The 23,993-nt window shown below is 37.4% G+C and overlaps 1 protein-coding gene across 2 annotated transcripts in view; it reads right to left on the bottom strand.

Annotated features, from left to right (window-relative positions):
- Positions 1-23,993, bottom strand: part of OXR1 (oxidation resistance 1) — a 452,988-nt gene that overhangs the window by 202,317 nt on the left and 226,678 nt on the right. For both annotated transcript variants that reach the window (XM_033126004.1, XM_033126006.1), the window contains exon 3: positions 4,340-4,536. In XM_033126004.1, coding sequence (XP_032981895.1) covers positions 4,340-4,536 — 197 coding nt within the window. The remainder of the gene's footprint in view (positions 1-4,339; positions 4,537-23,993) is intronic.

The raw sequence follows: 23,993 nt of genomic DNA, 5'->3' as shown, positions 1-23,993 counted from the left end.
ACACATAGTTCTCGGATTTAAAGGTAGCAAATACACAGAGTACTACAAAGAACCGGGTCCACTATTTACATTCACTTTTTATCTTTATGTCAGGACTATGGTCTTAAAAGATAGTTCCCTTATATCCATTGTCAAACTCCAGTAGTTTTATTGAGCACAGACAAAAATTGGGGTAGAGAAAAATTCTATTCTATTTATATCTATTGACCCATTAGTGTTGGTCCACTAATTTAATGTTATATTATTTTACTTTCAATTAACACTTTTATTTGTAAAAAAATAATAGAATTTTGAGTATCTCCAGGACTTCAAATATCTAATCCAGTGATTTTTTTTTCAAACTGCAAGTTACAACTCATTATGGATTATGCATGCATCAATTTAGGGAGCTGAGATTGCATTTTAAAATGAACTAGAGAGCAATGAAAATGATCAGAATATATAGTAATGGGAATGTTTTAAGGAAGTTTTGTTCGAGCTGTGCTGGAAATTGAGTGTGTATACAGTAGGTAAGTGGTGTAAAATGTGTTGGGCAGAATTCTAAGACGGTCCCAAGATTCTCACCCCTCTGATGTACACACCTGTGTAATCCCCAAGAACATGAACGGACATTACTCCCATGATTATGTTGACTCTCAGACAGGAAGATCATCTGGGTGGGCCTGACCCAAATATGTGAGCCTTTTAAAAGTAGAGAGTTTTCCTGGCTAATCCCAAGTCAGAGATTCAAAAGAGGAGGATCTGACCCACAGTTAATTGATTTAGAGATGGAGGGAGCCACAGGACAAGGAAAGAGAGTGGCCTCTAAAAACTGAGAATGGGTGCCAGCTGACAAGCAACAAGGAACTGGAGCTTTCAGTTCTACAACTGCAAAGAGCTGAATTCTGCCAACAAGAAGAAAGAGCTTGCAAGCATACTTTCTGTAGTTCCCAGACAGAAACTCAGCACAGCTAATGCTTTGATTTTAGCTTTGTGATACCCTGAGCAGAGAACTTAAGACATGCAGAACCTGACCTACAGAAATGTGAGCGGATAAACAGCTAAGTTTGTAGTAATTTGTTTCATAGCAATCAAAAACTTACACAACACTTCATATGGTCAGTTGTGATAATAAGAAGAGAGTAAGAGAAAAAAAAACTCAAAAAGGCACTGTTTTGTGTCTTTAAATATTTTACTGTACAGATGAGAAACTTAAGGTCCAATGAGAGTAAGTAACTTGCAAGATTATGTAGTCAATGACAGAGGCAGGATAGAAAAAGCGCTTTCCTTTGCCACTGTCCAGATATAGTGATTACTTTCCTTTTAATTTATCTAAAGATTCATATATTTCAAATCAGTAGAGAAGAGCTTCTTCCTTACTTATTCTATCAATGAAATTTTATTACACTTCTTGTAAGATGGGCTATTCTCTTATAAAAAAAAGTAACGAGTTTATGCTGTGTCATTTTTTGCTGCTATATTAGGCTTAACATGTTTCTGTTATAAAAAATAATTAAGAACCTGAATCCATTGTCTATACAAGGAGGCTATGATTTCTCTTTCCTTGAGTTCTCTCACAGGGAGTAGATCCTATACATAGGTTCATGAAATATAATGGCTGTGAGACTAGAAAACAAAAATTCTAGAGAAGCTACTGTGGCCAATCATAGCCACTAACAGACACTTAACTCCAAAATGTTCTAGCTGTTTATTTTTTATTTGAAACTACTGTGATAACCAGAGTCACTGCTTGAATTTAAATACAGTCTTTTACTTAAATAAATACAGTACAGCACTTCATTGCTAAAATTAATTGTAATATTCTAATTGGCCACAAGAGGGCTCCCAGGTTTTTCCAGTTGTGTGAATCACAAATTGAAACACTGAAAGATACCTTTCAAATGAAAGGGACTATTGGCTGATGGGTTGGCAAGGTTTCCTTTAGTGAAATTATCGGGGAATTGCAGTAAAAATATCACTCCACTATATTACTTATAGAAACTCCTCTGGCTCCCCTCTGTGCAGAGGGGTATCCTGGGTGACACAGAAGGCTGACTCTAAAATGTCACAAGAGAAAGTTAATTTCATTTACAGAGTCTGCTATCTCTTGCTCATGGCTCCTTTCATTTCTCTAAGGTTCTGTCTCTTATCTATAGAATCAGCGAGTACAACACCTACCTCTGATTGTTGTTGTTAGAATGAATTGAGATAGAAGAAAGGAGCTTAACTTGTGTCTCATATATAGAATTACCAATAATGGCAATTCTAATTGTTGTTGTTGATTACCAATACTGAAGCAGATTTGTTTTGTGAAATGATCTTTCCATGTAGGCGATTTACATGGCTACAAATATTTCAGCCTTGAAAATAGTGTTACCAGGTCCAAATTAGTAGAAGGGTAACATAAACACAGTTAAGTCCACAATTCAGGTATCAATTTTAACGTAATAGACATGCCATTGACATTGATTATGAGTCATATTGTTTCAAATCCAATAATTAAAAGTTCCCTAATGGTCGTGCTATTTAAAATAACTCATAGTCCATCTTTCTGAAATCCAAACCATTTATAGACTTCAATTTTTAAGGCATAGCTTCTATTTACTTTGGCCAAGCCGGTCACTCTTTCTCCCTGATTTTCTCATATTTAGAGAATATTGAGTTTGTGCGATAAACGATTTTCTGAAAGCAAAATACTGAGTCTTCCTAGCCAGCTAATAAATCAGAAAAGTGGGGCCGGCCCGATGGCTCAGGTGGTTGGAGCGGGTGGTTGGTGGGGGGTGGGGTGGGGGCGGAAGAAGAGGGAAAAAAATCAGAAAAGTAATAGAAGGTGGTGGACCTGTTGAAGGGTGGGAGGAGAGGACACTGAAAAATGGAGAGGCAGTTATATAAACTTTATGGGCTTTCCTAATTGAGTGATTTTTAGAACTCGGCTAGCATAAGTTTTAAAAACGGAACTATGCACCTGTCTAGACTGTCTGATACCCATTCTTGTTCGCTGACTATTGACATCCTTAAGGACATCACGTTTGTTGCCTGTTGAAAAATAAGACTTGCACATCTTAATCTAAAAGAGGAATAGTGAGAGTAGATAGAGAAAGAGTGGATACCTAAAACAGTGGAAAGGTAAAACGTGGTTTTAGCAGCCAAATCCTGAAATACTACTAGACCTACATAGAGACATCTCTTCAAGCTTGAAGGGAAGTAATTTAAACCAAAGACATAGGAGCATGATTTAACAAAGTCACATAGAAAACTGGTGTAGGAATCAGAAGAAGAAATCTGATCTCCTGATTATTATTTCTAGATAAGGACACTAAAATATCTGAGAAAAAAAATTCAGACATGCCACATTGGGGTTGTGGGGGTGGTATATGTCAAATAAAATATGACCTCTTTGACGTAACTTTGGTAAACTCAGTAAGCCACAGTCTCTACTATTAAGGCTTTTGGATATAACCCAATTTCTGTAAAATGAAATACTATGCAAGACCGAAGCATCCATCCTCTTCTTGGGTAGATTTATCTCCGCCATGCATCATCCTCTACCTTATATGACATGTTTAGCAACTTTTGTCTCAAATAGACCTAAGACGCTGAAAATTGTTTTTGTTAGTTAAAAAAGCAAGGCTAAAAACATGATGGACAAATATTGGTACACAAAAGTTGGTAATTCCACTCATTTAGAATGATTACATACAACACTTCAATTAAAATGTTAAAGTTCAAACTATAGGATAGTATTCTACCTGGAAAAAAGAGACATTAACCTGCAAGCCTCCATCCACAGACGACTACGCTTTCCTATGATGAGTTCTGGACGTGATTCAAACTCTCCAAAGGGAAGTAACATGCAAGCCCACAGGAGACCTACAATGTGATTTGTCCTCTCTGAATGTAATAATTTTCTGTTTTCTTAGTGGCTCTGTTAGCTACAGGTGGACATCAACCACTGTCTTAACAACCTGACAGAACAGGGTCAGAGACTTGAGAGCCTGGAGGGGAAAAGAGAAGAACAAAAACAGAAAACCAAAACTGGTGTTGGCTGAAGAATGGAGAAAATGATAACAGTGGCACCTACGCTTAAAAATTGGAAAATGAGATTATATATATATAAAATTTAGTCCCCTTAGGCCAGGATACAGAAGGTCCTCAAGCCTGCTCTCTTGTTTAACTTTGCTGGAGGTTTTCAGTATTTTTCCATCTCTGTGTTCAGACCATATGAGAAAATGTCTACATAAACCATCAGAAAGATAGGCACATTTTATAAATACCAGAGCATTAACTGTGGACCTGCATATTCACAGTGCTGCTTAGATAGACTTCATCTATTCATTTGCATAAAATGTCTGGTGCTTACCAATGGTGTAGAACCTCTTTAGCTCACTCTTTCGGGAAGGATTCTTCTGGGTATTTGCTGTGTTGTTCTGTTCTTCTTCAATGATGGGCGTCTTGGGGGCAGGGGGCTTACTGGCTTGTGGCATTTGTTTTCCTGCACCGGCCAAAGGGTTGAACCCTGGAGCAGTGATATCCACTGACTGGGACTTTTTCTTCAACCTATATAAGTAAAAAACACCACATGCTTTGATTACTGACTCATGAGATATTCTTGTTTCACATTTATCTCCATCATAATTGTTTTTCAACAATTGAGTTATATTTGCCCCTGAAACAGAACAAGGTTTATTCAGAAATTATAGACCTTCCCTAGAGGATTTTAAATTCTTCAAACATTTTTCAAAGTGGAAAAAAAAATCTTCTGCCTAATCATTTTGAAAGGCTTCGCTAAAACATATTAAAATGTAAGGTGATAAAGGACTTCTATTTTTCTAATAACAAGTTAAAATGTGGTGTCAAAGATAATGCATTTGGGAATTGCTTTTGGTTATGAGAGTAGTCTTTTTTAATGCTATAGTCAAACACTAGTTAGAAATAAATAATTGCAACCCAGAAAAAAATAATGAAGTGATTATCTGGACAACTAAAGGCTGCCAGTGCTTCACTGTTTAATTTTTAACAGCATCTTAGCTGTAAAAATTATAGTTCACATGGTTTCTCCAGACACTCTCAATGACAAAAAGTATTGCTCACTTTTACATTTTAGACGGCCGACACCAGGCCTAACATGGAAAGCAAAAGTTAGCCATACAATATTTTCCCTACTCATGCATGAGAATGTTTCTCTTGATGTAAAAAACATTGGTAAATGATATGAGCTAAATTCGAATAATTGAAGCTACACGACTTGATACTTGTCACATAACTGAACTCCAGGCCCAACTTACTCTTTGCCCTTGGTACTTCTGGAGGCTAACAGTAAGTGTCATTTTTTCAAGTCTTAATTCCCTATATAGAAAACGCTGGCAGTTCTCTGTATCATGGTGTATTATGGTAATCACACCTAAACATTTGCAATTCTCTGAAAGTTTCACACAGCGTCACACCTCCAGGCTTTATTCCTAGTTTCTGGAAATAAAGCATATCAGCTTCCATTTTCTGCTCCACTGCCAGACCCTGCTCATGATTCTGGACTTGGCTTCCTTTGCATGTGGCATCCTTTGGGAGGCTTCCGATGACATGAACCTCAGCAGCCTCCCAGCATTCCACAGAGGGGTTTATTCGTAATTAACTCTCAATCAGCGTCTATTAAATTTACTAGCGCAAAAGCTTTGTTCAAGGAATAGAATGCGTCAATGCTAAAGGATTCATTTATGAAAGTAGTGTTTACTAAATTGTAGTCAACTCACTATCCACCCATATGATCTCTGCCATATCCTCAGAGCACCTGTATCACCGACTTAATATTCACGAAAATGACTCACTTTATCCAAATTGCCCACAAACACATCAAAAAGAGCTCATCAGCATTAGTCATGAGAAATACAAATTAAGACTACACTGCACTCATAACACACCTACCAGGATGGCTAAACTGTAAAAGACATGATATCAATTATAGTGATGAGGAAAAAGTGGAATTCTCCAACACTATTGGTGGGAGCAAGAACTGGTACGACCACTTTAGACAAATGTCTGGCAATGTCTGCTTGGCTGAAGGGATGCATCTTTTGACTCACCTATTCTGTTTTTAGGAGATATCCTATACCAATATAAAAATGTCCATCCAAAGACACAGTCAAGAATGTTCACAGAAGCAGTATTTATTATACAAAACAACCCAAATGTCTACCAACAGTAGAAATGGGTGAATGAATTGTGACAATACTTACAAAATGGAATTTTATACAGCAATGGAAATAAATGAACTACAACTACTTGCAACAACATGGATGGTTTTCATAAAATAATATTGCTGGGCAAAAGAAGCAATATGGCTACTGCTTTGAACAGCTACTTTGCACCAGGTATTGCTCTGGATACCAGGGATACACAGTGAACAAAACAGGCAAAACATCCGCCATCATGGAGCCCTCATTCTTATGGAAGGAGACAAGTGATAAGTAAATAAACAAACCAATAAAGAACAAATCAGGTGGTAATAGATGCTGTGGATTAAAATAAAGCAGAGTAAAAGGGATATGGAGTACAGGTGTACATTCACACGATTATAGAGAGGAAAGCCAAGGTAGGGCTCTCAGCTACCGCATATTTGAGAAGAGACCTGAACGAAGGAGCCATGAGCATATCTGGGGAAGCGGTGTTTCAGCAAGCACATAATTTGATTTTTGTATTAGAGGGTCAAGGTGGCTGGCGCAGAGACAGGGAGGGAGAGATGCAGGAGATAAAGTCAAAAGATGGTGCTGGGGGCAGGGGAATGAGGGCAGATCATAAAGAGCTTCAAGGTTATTAAAAAATGAGGCGAAGAGAGAGCAAAGGTGTCATTGCATGATTACTGTACTTTACAAGGATCACCCGGGCTGCTTTGTTGAAATTAGGTAGAAGGCTGCATCTCAAAGTTAAGCAAACTCCATGCAATGTCCTCCAAGAAGTAGCCACCAAAACTCATCCAGTGGATCTCACTCACACACTTGAGGAAACATGGATTTACTTTGCACTGGGTTATTTACTTTTTATTAATGCTTTCTCAATAACACCACCCTTGCCTCAGTTTGGAGTTTGTAGACTAGAGTGAAAAGTTACAGTAGTACTGTAGGCAACTAAAGAAGGCATTAAGATGAGTAAGAAATAGTTAAGAAATAAGTTGCAGGTCACCTGGGCAACGAAGTGAACGTGTCCTCCCAGGACTTTCCAGAAAAGCACACTTTGGCAACACAAAGACGTAGGCTACACTAAAAATATAATATTGAACCTTATAAACCCTAAGAAATCACCAATATCTGACCATTTTTCACCTACAAAAATGTCAATCTTCTATACTTCATCCGATAAGTTTTATTTCAATATTAAATTTGAATTTCAATATAAAGGAAGGGTTTTTTGGGGGAGAGGGGAGTAGGATTTTAAAGGAAAGGTGCTGAATTTTACAGACAGAAAGCTAACTGCTCTAGTTCTCAGCAAAGATTATTTTCAAAATGTTAGAGTGACATGTTTTTATCTCAAATTCACACAGCAGATCATATTATCACCAGACACTGTTTGTAGTTTGTATTGGCCTGCTTTAGAATTGATCAGTGTGACTAAAGTCAAATATCAGAGACATTGTTAGTTACAGGCTATGGAATGCCTTATATCTGATAAAAGTACTAGATAATATAATTTATATGACGGCTTATATAAATACTATATACTATAATGCATGATGGCTTATATCTGATAAAGTACTCGATACTATAATTAATGAAGTTGTATATCATTTCAAAATGTCTAAGTGTCCCACGAGTTCTTTCCATGACCTCTTTGGAATGAGCAAAGGGCATAGTCTGGCCTCCAAAGGCCCAAGGCAGGCAGAAAATGGCCCTTGGGTACCTTCCCTCCTCTTCTTGCAATTCCCCAATCAAGACTTGAAGGGTATCATGTTTCCATTGTTGTAGCTAAAGTCTGGAAGATCACTAGCAGGTTTCCTGGTTTGCTTAAGAAAAGACTTCCATTTACACGTTCTGAGAAAGCAGAACTGAATGTGGGTAATTGAATTACTCCCTTAAAAATTTTAAAAATAACTACTATGGTTGACAAGGAAACCCGCTAAGTGCTATCTTCAATTTCCAAATTTCATGAAGGGGGAAGTCTTTCTGAAATTTTAAACAATGTCTTAATTAAATGTGCTAATGCAAATATAGCATAATGGAATATGTAGGTGTACATAAGACAAAATATCCATTGATAATAAGTGAAACATTACAAATAGAGACTAAAATAATCTCCTCATTGGCATCAAAATGATCTTTGTTTAACGTGCTTGCACTTCCAACAGAAAATGAGTGTTGATATATTGGGTGGAGAAAAAAATGAGTGAAAGGAGCCATCCCTCTTGGCATGACTCTGATATGCAGGCTGCCTAGGGTTTCCTAACCTTTGCCTCTTCTCGTTCCTTCATTTTTGAGCAGAAAAGAACTATTCCTATTCTCCTCTATGTGTATTCCAATACCTTCTTTCAGCACGGTAACAATGTTGGACTCTTTTCTGAGACTCGGTTTCCTTATCTATAAAATGGGGATAAAACATTCCCAGGAAGGTTCCAAGGACTCAGAAAACATCCTATGCGAAGGTGCTCAGCATAGCACCAACACAGGCTGCTCTCAATAAGTCCAATCTCTTTATAAGAGGATATACAGGGAGGATATGATTTTGTTCTTCAAACTTGCATGGATGTTGAAGAAATTATATCAGCTTCTTAGAATCCTTCCTAGCTGCCCTACTTCAGATAAACACTGAGCCTGTATGGACCGCACTGTGTTTTGTAGGGGGTTTCACCTAGTTTAGAGTATAGATTTGAGGGTAGGAGGGGAAGAAAAGAGAACAAGCTAAATGGGAGACCTTTGAGGTGCGCGCAAGGTAATATTTCTCCTGTGAGAATCCCCAAAGCTTTAGGAAAACACCTAATTCATCGATAGTCCTCTTGGGTGTAAACATGTTTTAAAATTTGTGTGGGGTTGATTTAAAACAGCAAACTCAAAGGAAGAGGTAGAGACCAAGGAACTGTGAAGAAGTAAGAACAAGAATTTGAAAGGAAGTGTGAGCAGGGTCTTTGACTTTTCTACTCTGGAAAAACAGGGCTCCTGTCAATTTCAGCAAGTTCTCCAAGTAGCAGGAGAAGCCCTCTAGGTCAATGATGAAATGTGACGTCACAAACTAGACAAACAGAGAAGTGGCAGAAAACTTCCAAAACCAACCAATTTAAACAGAATTACTCCCATAGCAATCGGCTAAATCTTATTCTTGCATAACTTACTACTACTTTAGTGGAAACATGAGAAATCGTCCACTCATTTTTCACATTATTGTTTGAGCACATGAATCTTTTAGCTTAAATGACTTAACCTGTAGTCCAAAGCCCAGGGCTTGTACCAGCAGTGACTGAATGTTTCATTGCCTGTAACGGACTTCTCTCAAAGATCTGAGTCAATTTCCTATGTCAATAGCTTTCACCATGGAGATGCTTTCGCTAAGCTTCTTAACAGTTAGCCCTCTATTGCTATTATTTATTACCTGGCATACTATTTTGGTCTTACCTTTCCTTTTCATTTCACATTGTGGGGTTTTCACCTTCTATCTCTACTCTTTTACCATCTTCCATTCAAGTCATAACCAAGAAATGCTTTTCATCGTTCTTTTTCTATCAGGCTCTGAATCTTTCAATAGTATTGCTATTTTGTCTAAATACTGCATGATAGAACTCGACCTTTTGCCTAAACTAATCCCTGACATGACTTAATTGCATAAGAAAAGAATGTTTTCATTGAGTTTGAGTTCTTAACTGGAATTACCTCTTCCATCAAGTGGAATTGAAATTGTAGCTGCATTATAACTAATTAAATATGTTCCTGAGTTCTGTAGCTATCTGGAAAAAAATGAACCTTCTACTATCCATTTAGCATCATCTTAGGATACCTCGGTAATAATATCAACAGCTGAGAAAAATCTGTTATACTAAAATGGGAATATTCCCTAGGTCATAGAAATTTAAGGTGGTATAACATTAGCATGTAAAAGCCACATTTTCATTTATTTGACTATGTACCTTGAGAATAATAGCAAAGTGATTAAAACTATAGACATGGGGGCCAGAATCCCTAACCTGGTATTTACTCTCTGTGTAACCTTGGGCAATTTTCTTAACCTCTCCTTGTCTCTGTTTTCTCATATATAAAGTAGAGGTATTAACAATACCTGTGTCTAAAATTACCATGAGGATTAAATTAATATTTATAAAAGCCCATAGGATACTTAGCATGTAATAATTTTTGCTTTAAACAAAAACAAGCAAAAATGAACAATCATTGAGCTTTTATAAGGTACAGGGTACAGACCATGTGCTATGTACACATTATTTCATTTATTGCTCACAGTAAACCTGTGAGGTAGGTATCATATACCCTAATTGTCGAGGGGTCAACTAAGGTTTAGATAAAGTGATAGGGCTAAAAATTAGGGAAGCTGGTATCCAATCAGGACATTTAACCAAAATGCCACACTTTGGAATTAGGAGATAAATTTCAGCTCGGACGCTTACCAGCTATGTGACCTTGGACAAGGACAGGGATTGTCTGGTTCTCCTTTTTTTTTTTTTTTTTTTTTTTACCCATGATGGTGCTATCCACCTACTTTACCCAAGAGAATTATCGTGAGCACAAAATGTATTAATTTTTATGAAAGCTCTTTATAAAATTCCACAGAAATCTACAGTACCAGTAGTAGTTATACAAATTCACCCCTTGCCCATTCATTTCTCATATACTTCCACAAACGTACATGTACACATATATACCTGGAGGTATATTAATGGCTATGCCCCAAAGACCTAACACTTACGTCCTTTCCAGTAATTTCCAGCAAGAAGACCATCTGTGTTTTGCACAACTCATTGCCGTTGGCAAAGCTGTCTTCTTGCTTCCTAAAAGAGCTAATGTAAGGATATTTTTTAAAGTAGTAAAGCTGCTGAGAATGCAGCTATTCCAAGTAGGATACTGTGGCTGCTGCAAAAATCTCAAGTCACTCAAAAACAGCTCTTGAGAGCAAATGCCTAAAAAATTTTCACATTGAAAAATTAAGGCTTTTGTTACCCATCCTGTACAGTCTGACTACAAATCAGCAGCTAAAAACAAACCACAAAATCAGCATAAAAAACAAGCATATTCAGAAGTCCAACCAGAAGAAATGACAGATTGGAAATCTATGCGTTAAAGTAAGAAAGCAATCCACTGTGATGTGGAATGTGCCACTTACAGTCGGCTCTATATTTGCTGGGGTCATACTGTTCTTTGTGCCCCCAAAGACAAGGAATGAGACAGATGATCTCATTAATGTGGAATCAGCAATTACACAATCTTCTTTTTTAAATTACAAACCAATGCAAAATGTTTCAACAGCAGTATCCTTTGGGACTACAAACTGGTAGTCCCACTTTGGGATACCAAAACTAGATAACTTGTTACAATAAGACATGTTTCTGGCCCTGTATTCATTCTAAGAAATGCATGTTTTCCTATCTTGGAAATTCAGAGAACAGAGAATTCAGGAATTAAGCCACAGGTACAGTGACATGCAGGAATCATTTGCTAGAAATTCTCTTGTTAAATATAATTGAATTCAACTCTGTAAAGGGCAAGTCAGTGCATATACTATGAATCATATGAAAGCATACACTAATTTATTGCTACTATAGCTAATTTTCTTCTAAAAATACTAGAAATTAAATCCCAAACCAGTCTGCTTCTCCAGAGTTTAATAAACCCTAACATAAAAGGTTAACATTTATTACTGACTTTCATGAAAAAGGACATGCAAGTTCTCGAAGTTTGCCAGCTGTTTTTTATCCCTATGCCTATTCCAGCCCAGAGAAGAAGTAGGAGAGAGGCATTTTCTATTAGGATTTCTCATCACCAGCTCAATTTAATTCCTAAATTCACAAAAGTTCAGTCTATTCACCATTTTATTCCTAGGACTCACTACAGTTTTTTGGCATATAGTAGGCATGTAGTAAATAGATTGTTGAATGAATAAATGGTTTCATCGTGGGAAAAGGCACAAGAATAATACAAACTTACAAGCAAATTCATATATAAAATTCTATGAAAATAAACTAAGACAGTAAGACTTTGGACAGTTTGGAAGCCAATATAATGATCAATTTAATATATTCATATAATATAGACTTTGTCCCACCCCGTATGGGAATTTTCTGAGCTTGGATAGACAAAGGAAATAGTTTCATCTCCATGACCAATACTGTAATACATATTTCTCTTAATTCACTAAATCTAGCTTTGTAATTTCTAAAGAAACAATCTGTAGCTTTGATAAATTGACATCCTTATGCAAAATATTTCCAGTAAGGGGCTGTTATCCAAAATATATATATATATATAATTCATACAATTCAACAACAAAAAATGAACAGAGGACCTGAACAGACACTTCTCCCAAGAAGACATACAAACAGCCAAGAGATATCTGAAAAGAAGCTCAACTTCACTAGCTATTAGGGAAATGCAAATCAAAACCACAACGAGGTATCACCTCACACCTGTTAGAATGGCTATTATCAACAAGAAAAGTAATAATGTTGCAGAAGCTGTGGAGAAAAAGGAACGCTCATACACTGCTGGTGGGAATGTAAATTGGTACAGCCACAGTGGAAAGCAATATGGAGGTTCCTCAAAATCTTAAGAATAGAATTACCAAACAACCCAGCAATCCCTCTTGTGGTTATCCACCCAAAAAATCTGAAAACATTTATCCATAAAGAGGTATGTACCCCTATGTTTATTGCAGTATTATTCATGGTGGCTAAGACATGGAAACAACCGAAGTGTCCTTTGATATAATAGATGATTGGATGAAGAAGACGTGGTACACATATACAATGGGATATTACTCGGCTGTAAGAAAAGATGAAATACTGCCATTTGCGACAACATGGATGGTTCTTGAGATTATTATGCTAAGCGAAATAAGTCAGACAGAAAAAGCAGAGAACCATTACGACTTTACTCACATGTGGGAAATAAAACTGAAAGCAACAAACAAACAACACAAATAAACAAGGAAACAAAAACTCATAGACGCAGACAACAGTTTAGTGGTTACCAGAGAGCAAGGGTGTAAGGGTGGTAGAAGAGGGAAAAGGGGCTCAAATATATGGTGATGGAAGGAGAATTGAATCTGGGTGGTGAACACACAATGCAATATATAGATGATGTAATACAGAAATATACACCTGAAACTTACATAATTTTACTAACCAATGTCATCCCAATAAATTTAATCAAAATTAAAAAAAAATAATCATTCATAAATAGTTAAATGATCTTCCAAGCTCTATTTTCACAATATGTTGTATGTAGCTCTCAAATATAAAACATTCACAGCACTAAGAAATAAAAGATGACAGGCAATCCAAGACATCAAGCATATTTAATTAAACAGCCTTCATAAAAAATTCAAGTAAACAATTGTTTTAGAGCTAGCAAACAACCTTGTATATAGTTTTACTCATTTCACATTTGGTATTTCACAAAGACATGATTTTTCCTGTGAGTTGTTATAATGCCAACTTGCATGCTGGGAACATTCACAACAATTTTCCAATTTAGCTAAATATTTGTACAGTTTTATTACAATGTTGATTTTTTGTGAATTTATTGATTAAGTATCTCCCCTGAAGCAAAAAAAAAAAAAAAAATAAGTGGTGTCATGGAGGAGTAAAAAGAGCAAGGACTCTAAAATCAAATATTTGGGTTCAAGTTCAGGTTAAGCAACCTAGTGATGAAACAATTTCATTAATTAGAAAGTTCTGATTTATGTTTTTTGAGCATTCATTAAGAATTTTGCATATTATATTTCTACTATACAGTTGAAATATGCTAAGTCAATACTAGTAAAATTCTTATGTTTCCCCTTCGTGTACTTTCCAATTATACCACTATATTGCAATCATTAGCTTTAAAAGTACACAAATTTCCAATTTATTTCAGTTTTTGCCTTGGAACTTCAAACTCTTTCAACTGGAAAATCCTGAAAGTAGAAACCCATTATGCAAATCCAAAGATTAGGGCTTGGAGGATTTGGAAGTCAAATTCTTGTAGATGTTAAAAACAGTCTCCTGCAATATCTCACAGAGATGAAATTTAATTTTATTACTTTTGATGAAATGATTTGTAACAGGCTATTGTCACAAGGACTGCATTCTGTTTATTCATTTTAGAAAGAAGGAATCAGAATAAAGAAGACTATTTTAAGACTTTAGGCTTCTATCCAACACTGCTGATTAAAGGAATCTATTTTTTACAGGGCCCATTAGAAACTGTCTGTATAAGGCATATGGATTAGCTGATTAAAATATAGTTTTGCTTGTGAACAACATAAGGCAACTCCAAATTTAATCAAGATAGCTTCTGCAAGTAATAATAATCTAGGCCAAAGCCCAATGGTTTAATAGTTAAAATGCTAATATAGCACGTAATCTCGCATCTTAATTTCCCTAAATGAAGACAGGAGAAACAGGAAAAGAAGGTGTACAAAAAAAATACAGGTCTCTTATTTAGATATTAATTCAGGAACTTGATGGAAAACATCACTGGTTAATCCATTGCTTCTTATGTCTTTTAAACTAAATCATCCTAATGGTGAACACACACACAAAAAATCCTTGAGTAATCCTGTTTTCAAATGTTGGATAAAAAAATGGTTTTTAAATGTTGGATTGCATTATTGATTGTATTATTGATTGAAAAGGTTTATTTTGCAAACTGCCCTATGTAGAGTCTGGTCCTCTCCCCCAATTTGACAATCATTGAGGAATCCGTTATAGTTTTCTTTTGTTCAGATGATAACTGTTTAACACATGAAGGCTATGTAGTACCCCCAGTACAATGAAGTTGGATTTTAGAGCTTTATGTAAACATATAATATTTAAAATTACATTAAAGAAATAACTATCTTCTTGCAATGGCAATTCCATAAACCTACATTTATTTTTCACTATTAAGACTTTTTTTCCTATTCCAGAAGAGATTATGGTCCTCCTCCTCTTGTTAAAGCCCAACTCTCCACATGTTCTCTGAGCCAGTTGCATCCTCTCTCTGTACTTGGCGTTTTCATGTACTAACCGCTCTCTTCCCTCTAAAAGTCTTGAATCAATGGAGGAACAAATACAGGAGCCAGGGACCCCATCACAAGCTGGTAGCTTGGAGAAGCAGTGTCCTGCTGAGGCTACCCCATGGGCAGCAGTTCACAGAACACCTGTTGGCATCAGCTGCCAAGCAGAGAAGGCAAGGAGGTTGGGACATAATCTACAGCCCTTGTCATAATCCGAGACATCCCTCTTCCTCCTTGGGGTAGGAAGAAGCACAGAGTGCCAAATCTCTCTTCTGAATATTTCCGAAGGAAGGACATTTCTATTTTACATGCACAGGAAGGGATGAAGGAAAGGGAGAAAATGTTCCCCTACATCACTTTCTCAAGGCTTTACTCCGAGATTATCACGTCCCATCTTGGTCATTCATCTCTCCTTTGCTACACCATTCCCACCAGCATTCAGCCGGGTGGTAACCTCTCCCATCCTTTCAAGTCCTTTTCTTTTTAAGGCTACCATCCCATTTCTTGATTTCTCTTCTCTCTTTTACACCACACAGCTTCATCTTTTCATCACTGTACAACCCTCTCCAATACTGCTTTGCATCCATACCTTTCACAAAACAACTCATTTAGGTTTTCAATCACTTTGCTGTGGTCAGATTTAAACATTACTTTTTGGTTTTCATTTCTCTTAACCTTTAGCTGCAGAGTGTATTTGTGATGGTGCATTGCTCAGAGGTTAGAATGCATGGGTTCAAAACTGGGCTCCTCATTAAGGGGTCTTGGGAAAATTACTTAATCTCTCTACAGTGTCCTCATTGTGAAGTGGGTTTAATAACAGCATTTATCTTAAAGGTTTATGAAAAGGACAATATAACATCATCCATATATGTTACTCAGCATGATGCACACTGGTACATAGAAGCCCTTGACTCTTTTTTTTAACAGGCCTCTAACTTTGAAGCATTCTACCTTAGATTCCTTAATGCACAATACTTTTACTATTCCTTTTTTCACTATTCCTCAGAGTTCTTTTCTCCCCCCCCCCCCTTTCAACCCTACATTTTGGAAGATCCAGGGACTAATGGAGCTGGGCCTCCCTCTGCTCTATTTTCACGGTCTCCCTAGATGGTCCCATCCATTCCTTTGGGATGAACTATTTATACGCTGAAAACTCCCATATGTTTACCTCCAGCCCAATTTTCCCAGAACAGCAAACTTAAATACACAACTAGCTACTTGGTTATCCACTACCTATGGCATATCTTAAACTTAACATGTCCCTAAACAAATACTTGATTCCTAAACTCACCCCTAACCTTCTTTCCTGCTTTCTCTATCTTTGTGAATGACACCACCACCCATGCAGGTACTCAAGCCAGATACTTGCAAGTTATATTTGATCCCTTCCTTTGTAACTCTCTCCACTCCTAATTCATCAATAAATTCTGTGTTCTGCTTTCCAATTATGTCTTAAATGTCTCCACTTCTGTCCATCTTCAATACCATCTCCCTACAGTAGTTGTCACTCCTTTGGATTATTATTACCAAAGCCTTCCCGATTCATGTCCCCAGTTAGACTTGTCTCCCCTGCTACCTATTCTTCTTGCTCAACCATTCATTACTGTGGTTGTAACAAGCATTTTTAGGCATAAGGGAGCGATGCTGTTCTTCGGCTTCAAAGAACTGAATGGCTTCTTACTGTGGTCGAATGAATTTCTAAACTTATTTCCATGGTCCGTAAGACCCTGCATGTCTCCATCTCCTACTTTATCTTGGGTTCCTGTTCTTCTTGCTCATCCTCGGGTCACCTTGGTATCCTTCAAGGTTCTCAAACGTGTCAAGCTCTTTCCACCTTCATGTCCTCAGCACAGGCTATTCCTTCTGACTGGAATGCTCTTTGAGTAGCTGGTGGCTTCTCCTTTTTAAGTCTCCTCAGAGAAACCATCCCCTACGATTCCACGCAGGTTGTCTCTCATCTCCTGCTCCCCCATCCTCCACTCAACCCCAGGCTATTCTTTAGCACTATGCTTACCTGCGCCTCATGGTATTTATCATACGGTCTAATGCTACATTTGTTCATCTTCACTTTGCTCTGCTCTGTCTCTCTCATGTCACTACTCACTCTAGTGGGGCTGAAAGCACACTTCCTTCCAGCACCTCACAGTGCATAATATGCCTTGCACATTATGCATACAGCAAAAATATTTACTACACGAATGAATGAATGAATGAATGATTCCTCCACATAGAATTCACACATGTCTTAATTCAGAAGTCTTAGAGGGCATGAAGTTATATTTATTCTCCCCATCTTCTTTCATTCTGAGTTTGGCTCAATCACAATGTCTCAGATCTTCTCTCAAGAAATTACTGTCATATATTTTGGTTAGAAAACAACAATATTCATAACATTTATGTGAAAAGAGAGCTGCCTCCTGGTCTATGACTTGAACCAGCTTTGAAAGCTGAAAATTATGGTTGAATATGTGCTCTAAGAAAAAGGCTTAGGCTAGGAAACCCTTTGAAACAACTGGCATTGTGCTAATGGGCATTTCACTCCTGCATTTTTCAGGCCTGATACTTCTGCAGGTGGTAAATTACAATAGGAGAAAAATCGGAGATTGAATGTAGAGAAGCAAAATATTACATATTAGCGAAGCCAGTACAAAAAGGGCAGTTATGTATGTTCAATTCTAATTAAGGACTGATAGAAAATCCTACACAACTCTTTATTTACAACAGTATTTTCAATCGTCATTAAAGAATAAGAAATAAAATCTGGTGATGGAAAAAAATAGCAATCTATATTTAATTGTAGATTGGAGGACTTTTAAATCTGTAGGGAACCCGAGTTCAACCACTTAATTTTACAATGACAAGAATGGAACTAATAATATTTCTTGAACTCATGCTCTACGTTAAGTAAATGACAAATGATTGCCTTTAATCGGTACGCCATAAGCTATTTGAGGTCTGGCACTGTCTTACTCATATTTGAACCATCACAGCAGTGCCCTGTATCCTGACAGGCACATAGTAGCCACCATTGAAGGCTTGCCTTAACCTAAGGCTAAAGTGAAGAACCTGCTACAAAAGCCACAGGAAGGACTGCCCGGAAGCCTTCTTCTGAACACCTACTTGTTTTATGTCACAAGCCTGATAATGGAAGTAGAGTGCAGTGCTGGGTTCCTTTTCAGAACAGTGTTCTGGACTACATTCTGTCAGTACTAGGAATAAAATTTGACGTAAGACGCTTCATCTGGACCTGATTATTCTCATCTGTACACAATGCTGATAATCATCCTTGTGATACTGGCCTAACAAGGTGCTGTATCTTTGTGTTCACCAAATATCTGACGATTCTCTTCTCCATTCAATGCACTGTACCGTAGCCCCCCCCCCTTATCCATGCATTCCAAGACCCCCAGTGGCTACCTGAACTGCGTATCATACCAAACCCTATACATACTGTGTTTTTCCCTACATATACATAGACTTTCCGGCTTCTCTCTGTCACATCCAAATTGCCAGCACCACTACTCTTGCACCGTGGGGCCATTATGAAGTAAAACAAAGGTGACTTGAACACAAGCACTGTGCTACCCCGACAATCAATCTGATCACGGAGATGGCTACTAAGTGATGAGTGGGTGGGTGGCGTGTACAGTGGGGAGATGCCCACCAAAGGGATGATTCGTTTCCCAGGTGGGATGGGGCACAGGTGTGAGATTCCATTACCCTACTCAGAACTCGGTGTAATTTCAAACTAACAAATTGTTTCTATCTGGAATTTCCCACTTAATCCTTTCAGATCATGGTTGACCATGGGTAACTAAAGGCAGGGAAAGCAAAACCGCAAAAAAGGGGGATACTGTCCTGTCCTAGACTCTAGGGCTCTTACTTGCTGGCATCAGCACTCAGCATTTTGTTAGGTGTTTAAAGTCAATTCTTTCTCTTGTCACATGGATATTTTTATGGGTTCTTTGTAGCCTACTCCTCACTGGAGCTCTCTTATCTTCAGTTTCTTCTTTTTTGGTGAATGCAACTTTTCCCACCAATAGCTCCTTCCCTAGCCTCCATGTACACCTTCATATTCTTTCTGCTGGTGTTAACTCCCTCCCCCAGGCAGTCCCCTTGGACACAGTCTAAGACTCTCTTTGGTATGGCCACATTTTGCCAATAAGAAGCAAGAATTCTTTGCCCTGTAGGCTTTAGCACACCCATGATGTAGCAGATCTCACATCCCCTTGTCAGATTTTCCAGCAGCTATAGTCCCTACTCGTCTTGATTTCTTAGGGTTGAGTCTGAGCCATTGCTTCACCCAAGCTCTCTGGGGTATTCAAGGGAAGCCTCCCACATAGCTGAGGTGTGGTAAAAGCACCCCTCACCCCCGTTAGGGAGATTGGGATAGGACAGGACTCCCAGAACACCAGCCGTTCTCTCTCTGACTCTCCTGTTGTAATCTCCAAACTTTTATATTGGCTGGAGGTGGGTTGCCAGCTAAGGGTCACAAAATCAGTTCCTGAACATCAGCTTTTCCAATCTTGATTTGGTGGTCTCACACCTCATTTTGAAATGTGGAAACAACCGGTGCCTTCTCAGTCCCCGCTGATGCAGAGAAAAATGTCTAATTTTGTGAACACACAATGGGATTTATAGATGATGTAATACAGAATTGTACACCTGAAATCTATGTAATTTTACTAACTGTCACCCCAATAAATTAAAAAAAAAGAATTAAAAAAAAGAAAAAAAAATGTCTAATTTTAACATCCTGTTACAGATGTCATTCACCTTTGTTGACCTTTCTTTGTTGCTCTCTAAAAAAGGGTTGGAGCTGCCAAAGAAAGTGGTGATAAAATGATGACATCCCTCCATGTCAGGGACGTTTCTAGTTAAAAATCATTTACCTATTTTTTTTTCAGTCACTTTCCATATATTCATTGAAGGCTTACTGAGTTCAATGCACTATGCTACGTGCTGGGGAAAAAAAGATGAAAAGAAAATGGCTGCTCTCCTTCAGGACATAAAAGGGATGGATTAATAAAACAAAATTATAAAAAAATGAAAAGCAGTCTGGTTATAAGAGGGTAATCCCTCCCCAACTTTGAATTTGCCTACAACAAGTTCTAATATCCATGTGGATTTATTTCTGATTACCTTTTACTTAACTATAGGAAATTAGGTTCAAGTATCTGTGAACAGTGAGTCATTGTTACTGGGAATAATTAGAATAAAAGAAAAGTGATGTTGGGATTAGGAAAAAAAATAGGTAAAAGTAAAGCAGAAGGCAGGGGTGCGATGCAAGTGCGGCTTTTTTTGTTGTTGCTTAGTTTTTCTTTGCCAAGAAACATTGGGATGAAATGAAGTGGTCAAGTTTCATTTTACAGAAATGCTTTAAAAACAAAGAAAAAACTGCTATGTGTTACCAAGATGTGACAAAACAGAAGACATGTTAGACCAAATCTGGCAATGTGAATTTAATTTCAGAATAAAGAACAGAGCTTTCAGTGGAGTAAATTTAGCTTTACAAAAAACTGAGGGCATCATCACTCATGTTCTTATTTTGCCACAGAGAGGTAAACACCAGGAAGGGATGGGCTGCACACAGGCACTTGAGAACCACTGGATCTATCTCAGCAATGAATTGTCTTTGCTGAGAACCCCCCTTATTCAGACATGCTCCACTCCTGCCTCTACCTTAGAGCAGAGGGACAGATGTTAAACAGTTTTTCAACACCTATATTCAGGACCATCTACAGAATTTGTGGTGCCCAGTGCAAAATGAAAATGCAAGGCTCCTTATTAAAAAATTATAAGGAGTTCAACACAGTGAAAGCATAGCATTAAAGCAAGTGTGAAGCCCTTTTAAGCTCAGGTTGCACACCCAGGAAGCTGGCCCTGCCTGTACTGCTTGACACAAGCCCCCAAATTGATTTCCTAACGCACAGCTTTAAAAAAAAAAAAAGAAAGAAAGAAAGATTCTTTAGCACCTAAGGAAATCTTGTATAAGGAAAGATTTCTAGAATGATAGTCTGCTTGAAAAATCTGTTATTGTTCACTAAATCCTGTCTTGCACATCGAGGCTCAACCCGAAAGTACTACAGAGTATAACTTCAAATAGTCTTAACCTTCTGGCAGTTGAACTTTCCTTAGTTTAAGTTAATCTTTGTGTCTGTAGGGCTATTGTTAGAGCTTAAGAATAATATTTTACAGCATACTATTTGATCAAAACCACCGGGATGGTTCAAAACAATGTCCATGTGGAGGAAAGGATGCTGAGAGTCCTAAGCTCGGATGGGAAACAGCTGTGGAGGACGAAGGCTATCCTTCCCTTATTCCATGGAAACAGGAAGTGTTTCAATGGATGGGATTTTGATTTTGCGGAGCAGGGTACATTTCAGAGCAAGGGTAACTTGGAGGGTCTTGAGAAGAGCACTTTGGCTCTCTCTCTAAGCTGGCCCACTATCATCCCTTCTTTGGATGCCACGGTGTCCTCCTCCTATTGCTTCAACTCTTCCCTCTCATTCAATCCATTTTCCACACAAAGAGCAAAATGCTCTTTTAAACACACAATTCTGATCAAGGCAACCCTTTCAAAGTCTTCTCTGCACTGGTGGTAGACTTCAAACCACTTGCCCTACTCTATGAGATCCTACATGACCTGGCCACTTCCTGCTTCACTGGCCTCATCGCTAATGCTCCTCCTCACTCGCTTTCTTCTGTCCACTTGTTTCTGTTCCTAGACACTGTACTAGCCTCAAAGCGTTGGTACGAGAAGTTCCCTCTGCTTGAAATGCACCTTCCCTAGAAATTCACATGTCTGGTTTACTGTCATCTCAACTCAAAAGGTCCCTTTATGGTAAAACTGTCCTGGATCACCCAAGCTAAACTTATCAACTCCCCCACCAACATGTTATTTGTATTTTCTTCAGACCATTAATATATTTTCTTGTAAATTGTCTGTGGTACTTAACCCCTTAATTAATGACATGAAAGCTGGGAATTTGCCTGCCTTGATCTCTGACAGATCACAAGTGGTTAAAACAGAATTTTAGATGGTACAGTAATTTTGTTACATACTCAAATACTTCATTCTGCATTAACTAAGAAGAACTAAGAAGAAAACACTGTACACTTTCTACCATTTAAAAATGACAATTTACCTGCAGATGTTTTTTTTTAAACTAGAAACATTATATGCATTTCAAAAATATGTATAGTATCTACTGTGTTTTTTTTTCCCCTTTTGATGGCTGCACTTTTTAAAAATATTTCTTCAGTAATTTCTCGGGAAGTTAGTTAAGTAGTCTATACATGATGACAATCTGCATCCATAGAGCATATAGCTAGACATTAGTAGTCACGTCAAATTCCTGGGTCATTGTGTTTTCTCACACTAAGCAAATGAAAGCTCAGTGACTACATATTTAGCATTCATTTCTCAACATCGCAGGCAATAAAAACACTGCTTTACTATTCAGACAATGATTTGAAATTGCTATAACTGATGTCACTGACGAGACAGTGAGAAGAAAGTCAAGAGTTTTAGGGGAAAAACAATTGTTTTTCTACCATATAGTCTATTTAACTCAAAGGGTATTGTTGGAGTCTGAATCCAAATATTGCTTTATCTTACTACAGACATAAACTAATTATATTTCTGTAATTATATTTCTACCCCAACAAGAAAGACAAATAAGATTCTACTTGCTATTCAAGGATCAAAGATGAAGCGGAAAACTGAAATTTGTTCATAATTCTAATCATGCATTCAGTTTATCAAGGGCAATTTTGGAGATGCTGATAGGTCCATTGTGTTTTCATTTTTCCTTTGCAGTAAGAATGAAGTATCAGATAAGTTTGAAGACAACACAAACAAAAAAACCTCTAGACAAACAAAGTAGAATCTATTTTGTTATTCCACTGCTGCCAACATAGAATAAAAAGGCAAAACCATGCTACACAAAGGTTTCGGCTATAGCAGGGTAAGAAATTAAAATTAATATTTCTAAAATTAAACATGTACACTTTTTCTTTCTGACTTAGGATGACCCTCACTTACTGGTCTTCAATAAAGACCACCAGAAATAAAATTTTTCACGAGAATAAAGATTAGCCCAAATAAATAGTAACTAATTAGCAGTTATGGTAATCACCTCCTGGGCAAAATTTAGTTGTCAAAAAAAACACAACAGGGCACTATACACTTTTAAAATATCTGTCTAGTATTTTGACAAAGTAAAACCTGCATCAATTGGTTCCTTGCCATACAAAATGATACAAAATCACCTCCTGGGCAAAATTTAGTTGTCAAAAAAAAAAAAAAAAAAAAAAAACAGGACACTATACACTTTTAAAATATCTGTCTAGTATTTTGACAAAGAAGTAAAACCTGCATCAAATGGTTCCTTGCCATACAAAATGAACTCATGGCAAATGAAATTGTCTTAGAAAAAGGTCAACTCCTAGCATTCCACCAGCAGTGTATGAGTGTTCTTTTTACTCCACAGCCTCTCCAATACTTGTTGTTACTTGTCTTGTTGATAATAGCCACTGTGGTTTTTATTTTTATTTTTATTTCCCTAACAGCTAGTGAAGTTGAGCTTCTTTTCATATATCTGTGGCTATTTGTATGTTTTTTTGGGAGAAGTTTCTGTTCAGGTCCTCTGCCCATTTTTAAATGGGATTGTTTGTTTTCTGGTTGTTAAGTTGTATGAGTTCTTTATATATTTTGGATATTAGCCCCTTATCGGAGATGTTATTTACAAATACCCTCTCCCATTCAGTTGGTTGCCTCTTTGTTTTGTCGACAGTTTCTTTTGCTGTTCAGAAGCTTTTTAGTTTGATATAGT

The sequence above is a fragment of the Rhinolophus ferrumequinum genome, chromosome 14 (genome assembly GCF_004115265.2).
Source record: "Rhinolophus ferrumequinum isolate MPI-CBG mRhiFer1 chromosome 14, mRhiFer1_v1.p, whole genome shotgun sequence".
NCBI lineage: Eukaryota > Metazoa > Chordata > Mammalia > Chiroptera > Rhinolophidae > Rhinolophus > Rhinolophus ferrumequinum.
Note: the sequence above shows the minus strand (reverse complement) of the source record. Positions and strands in the feature narration are given on the sequence as shown.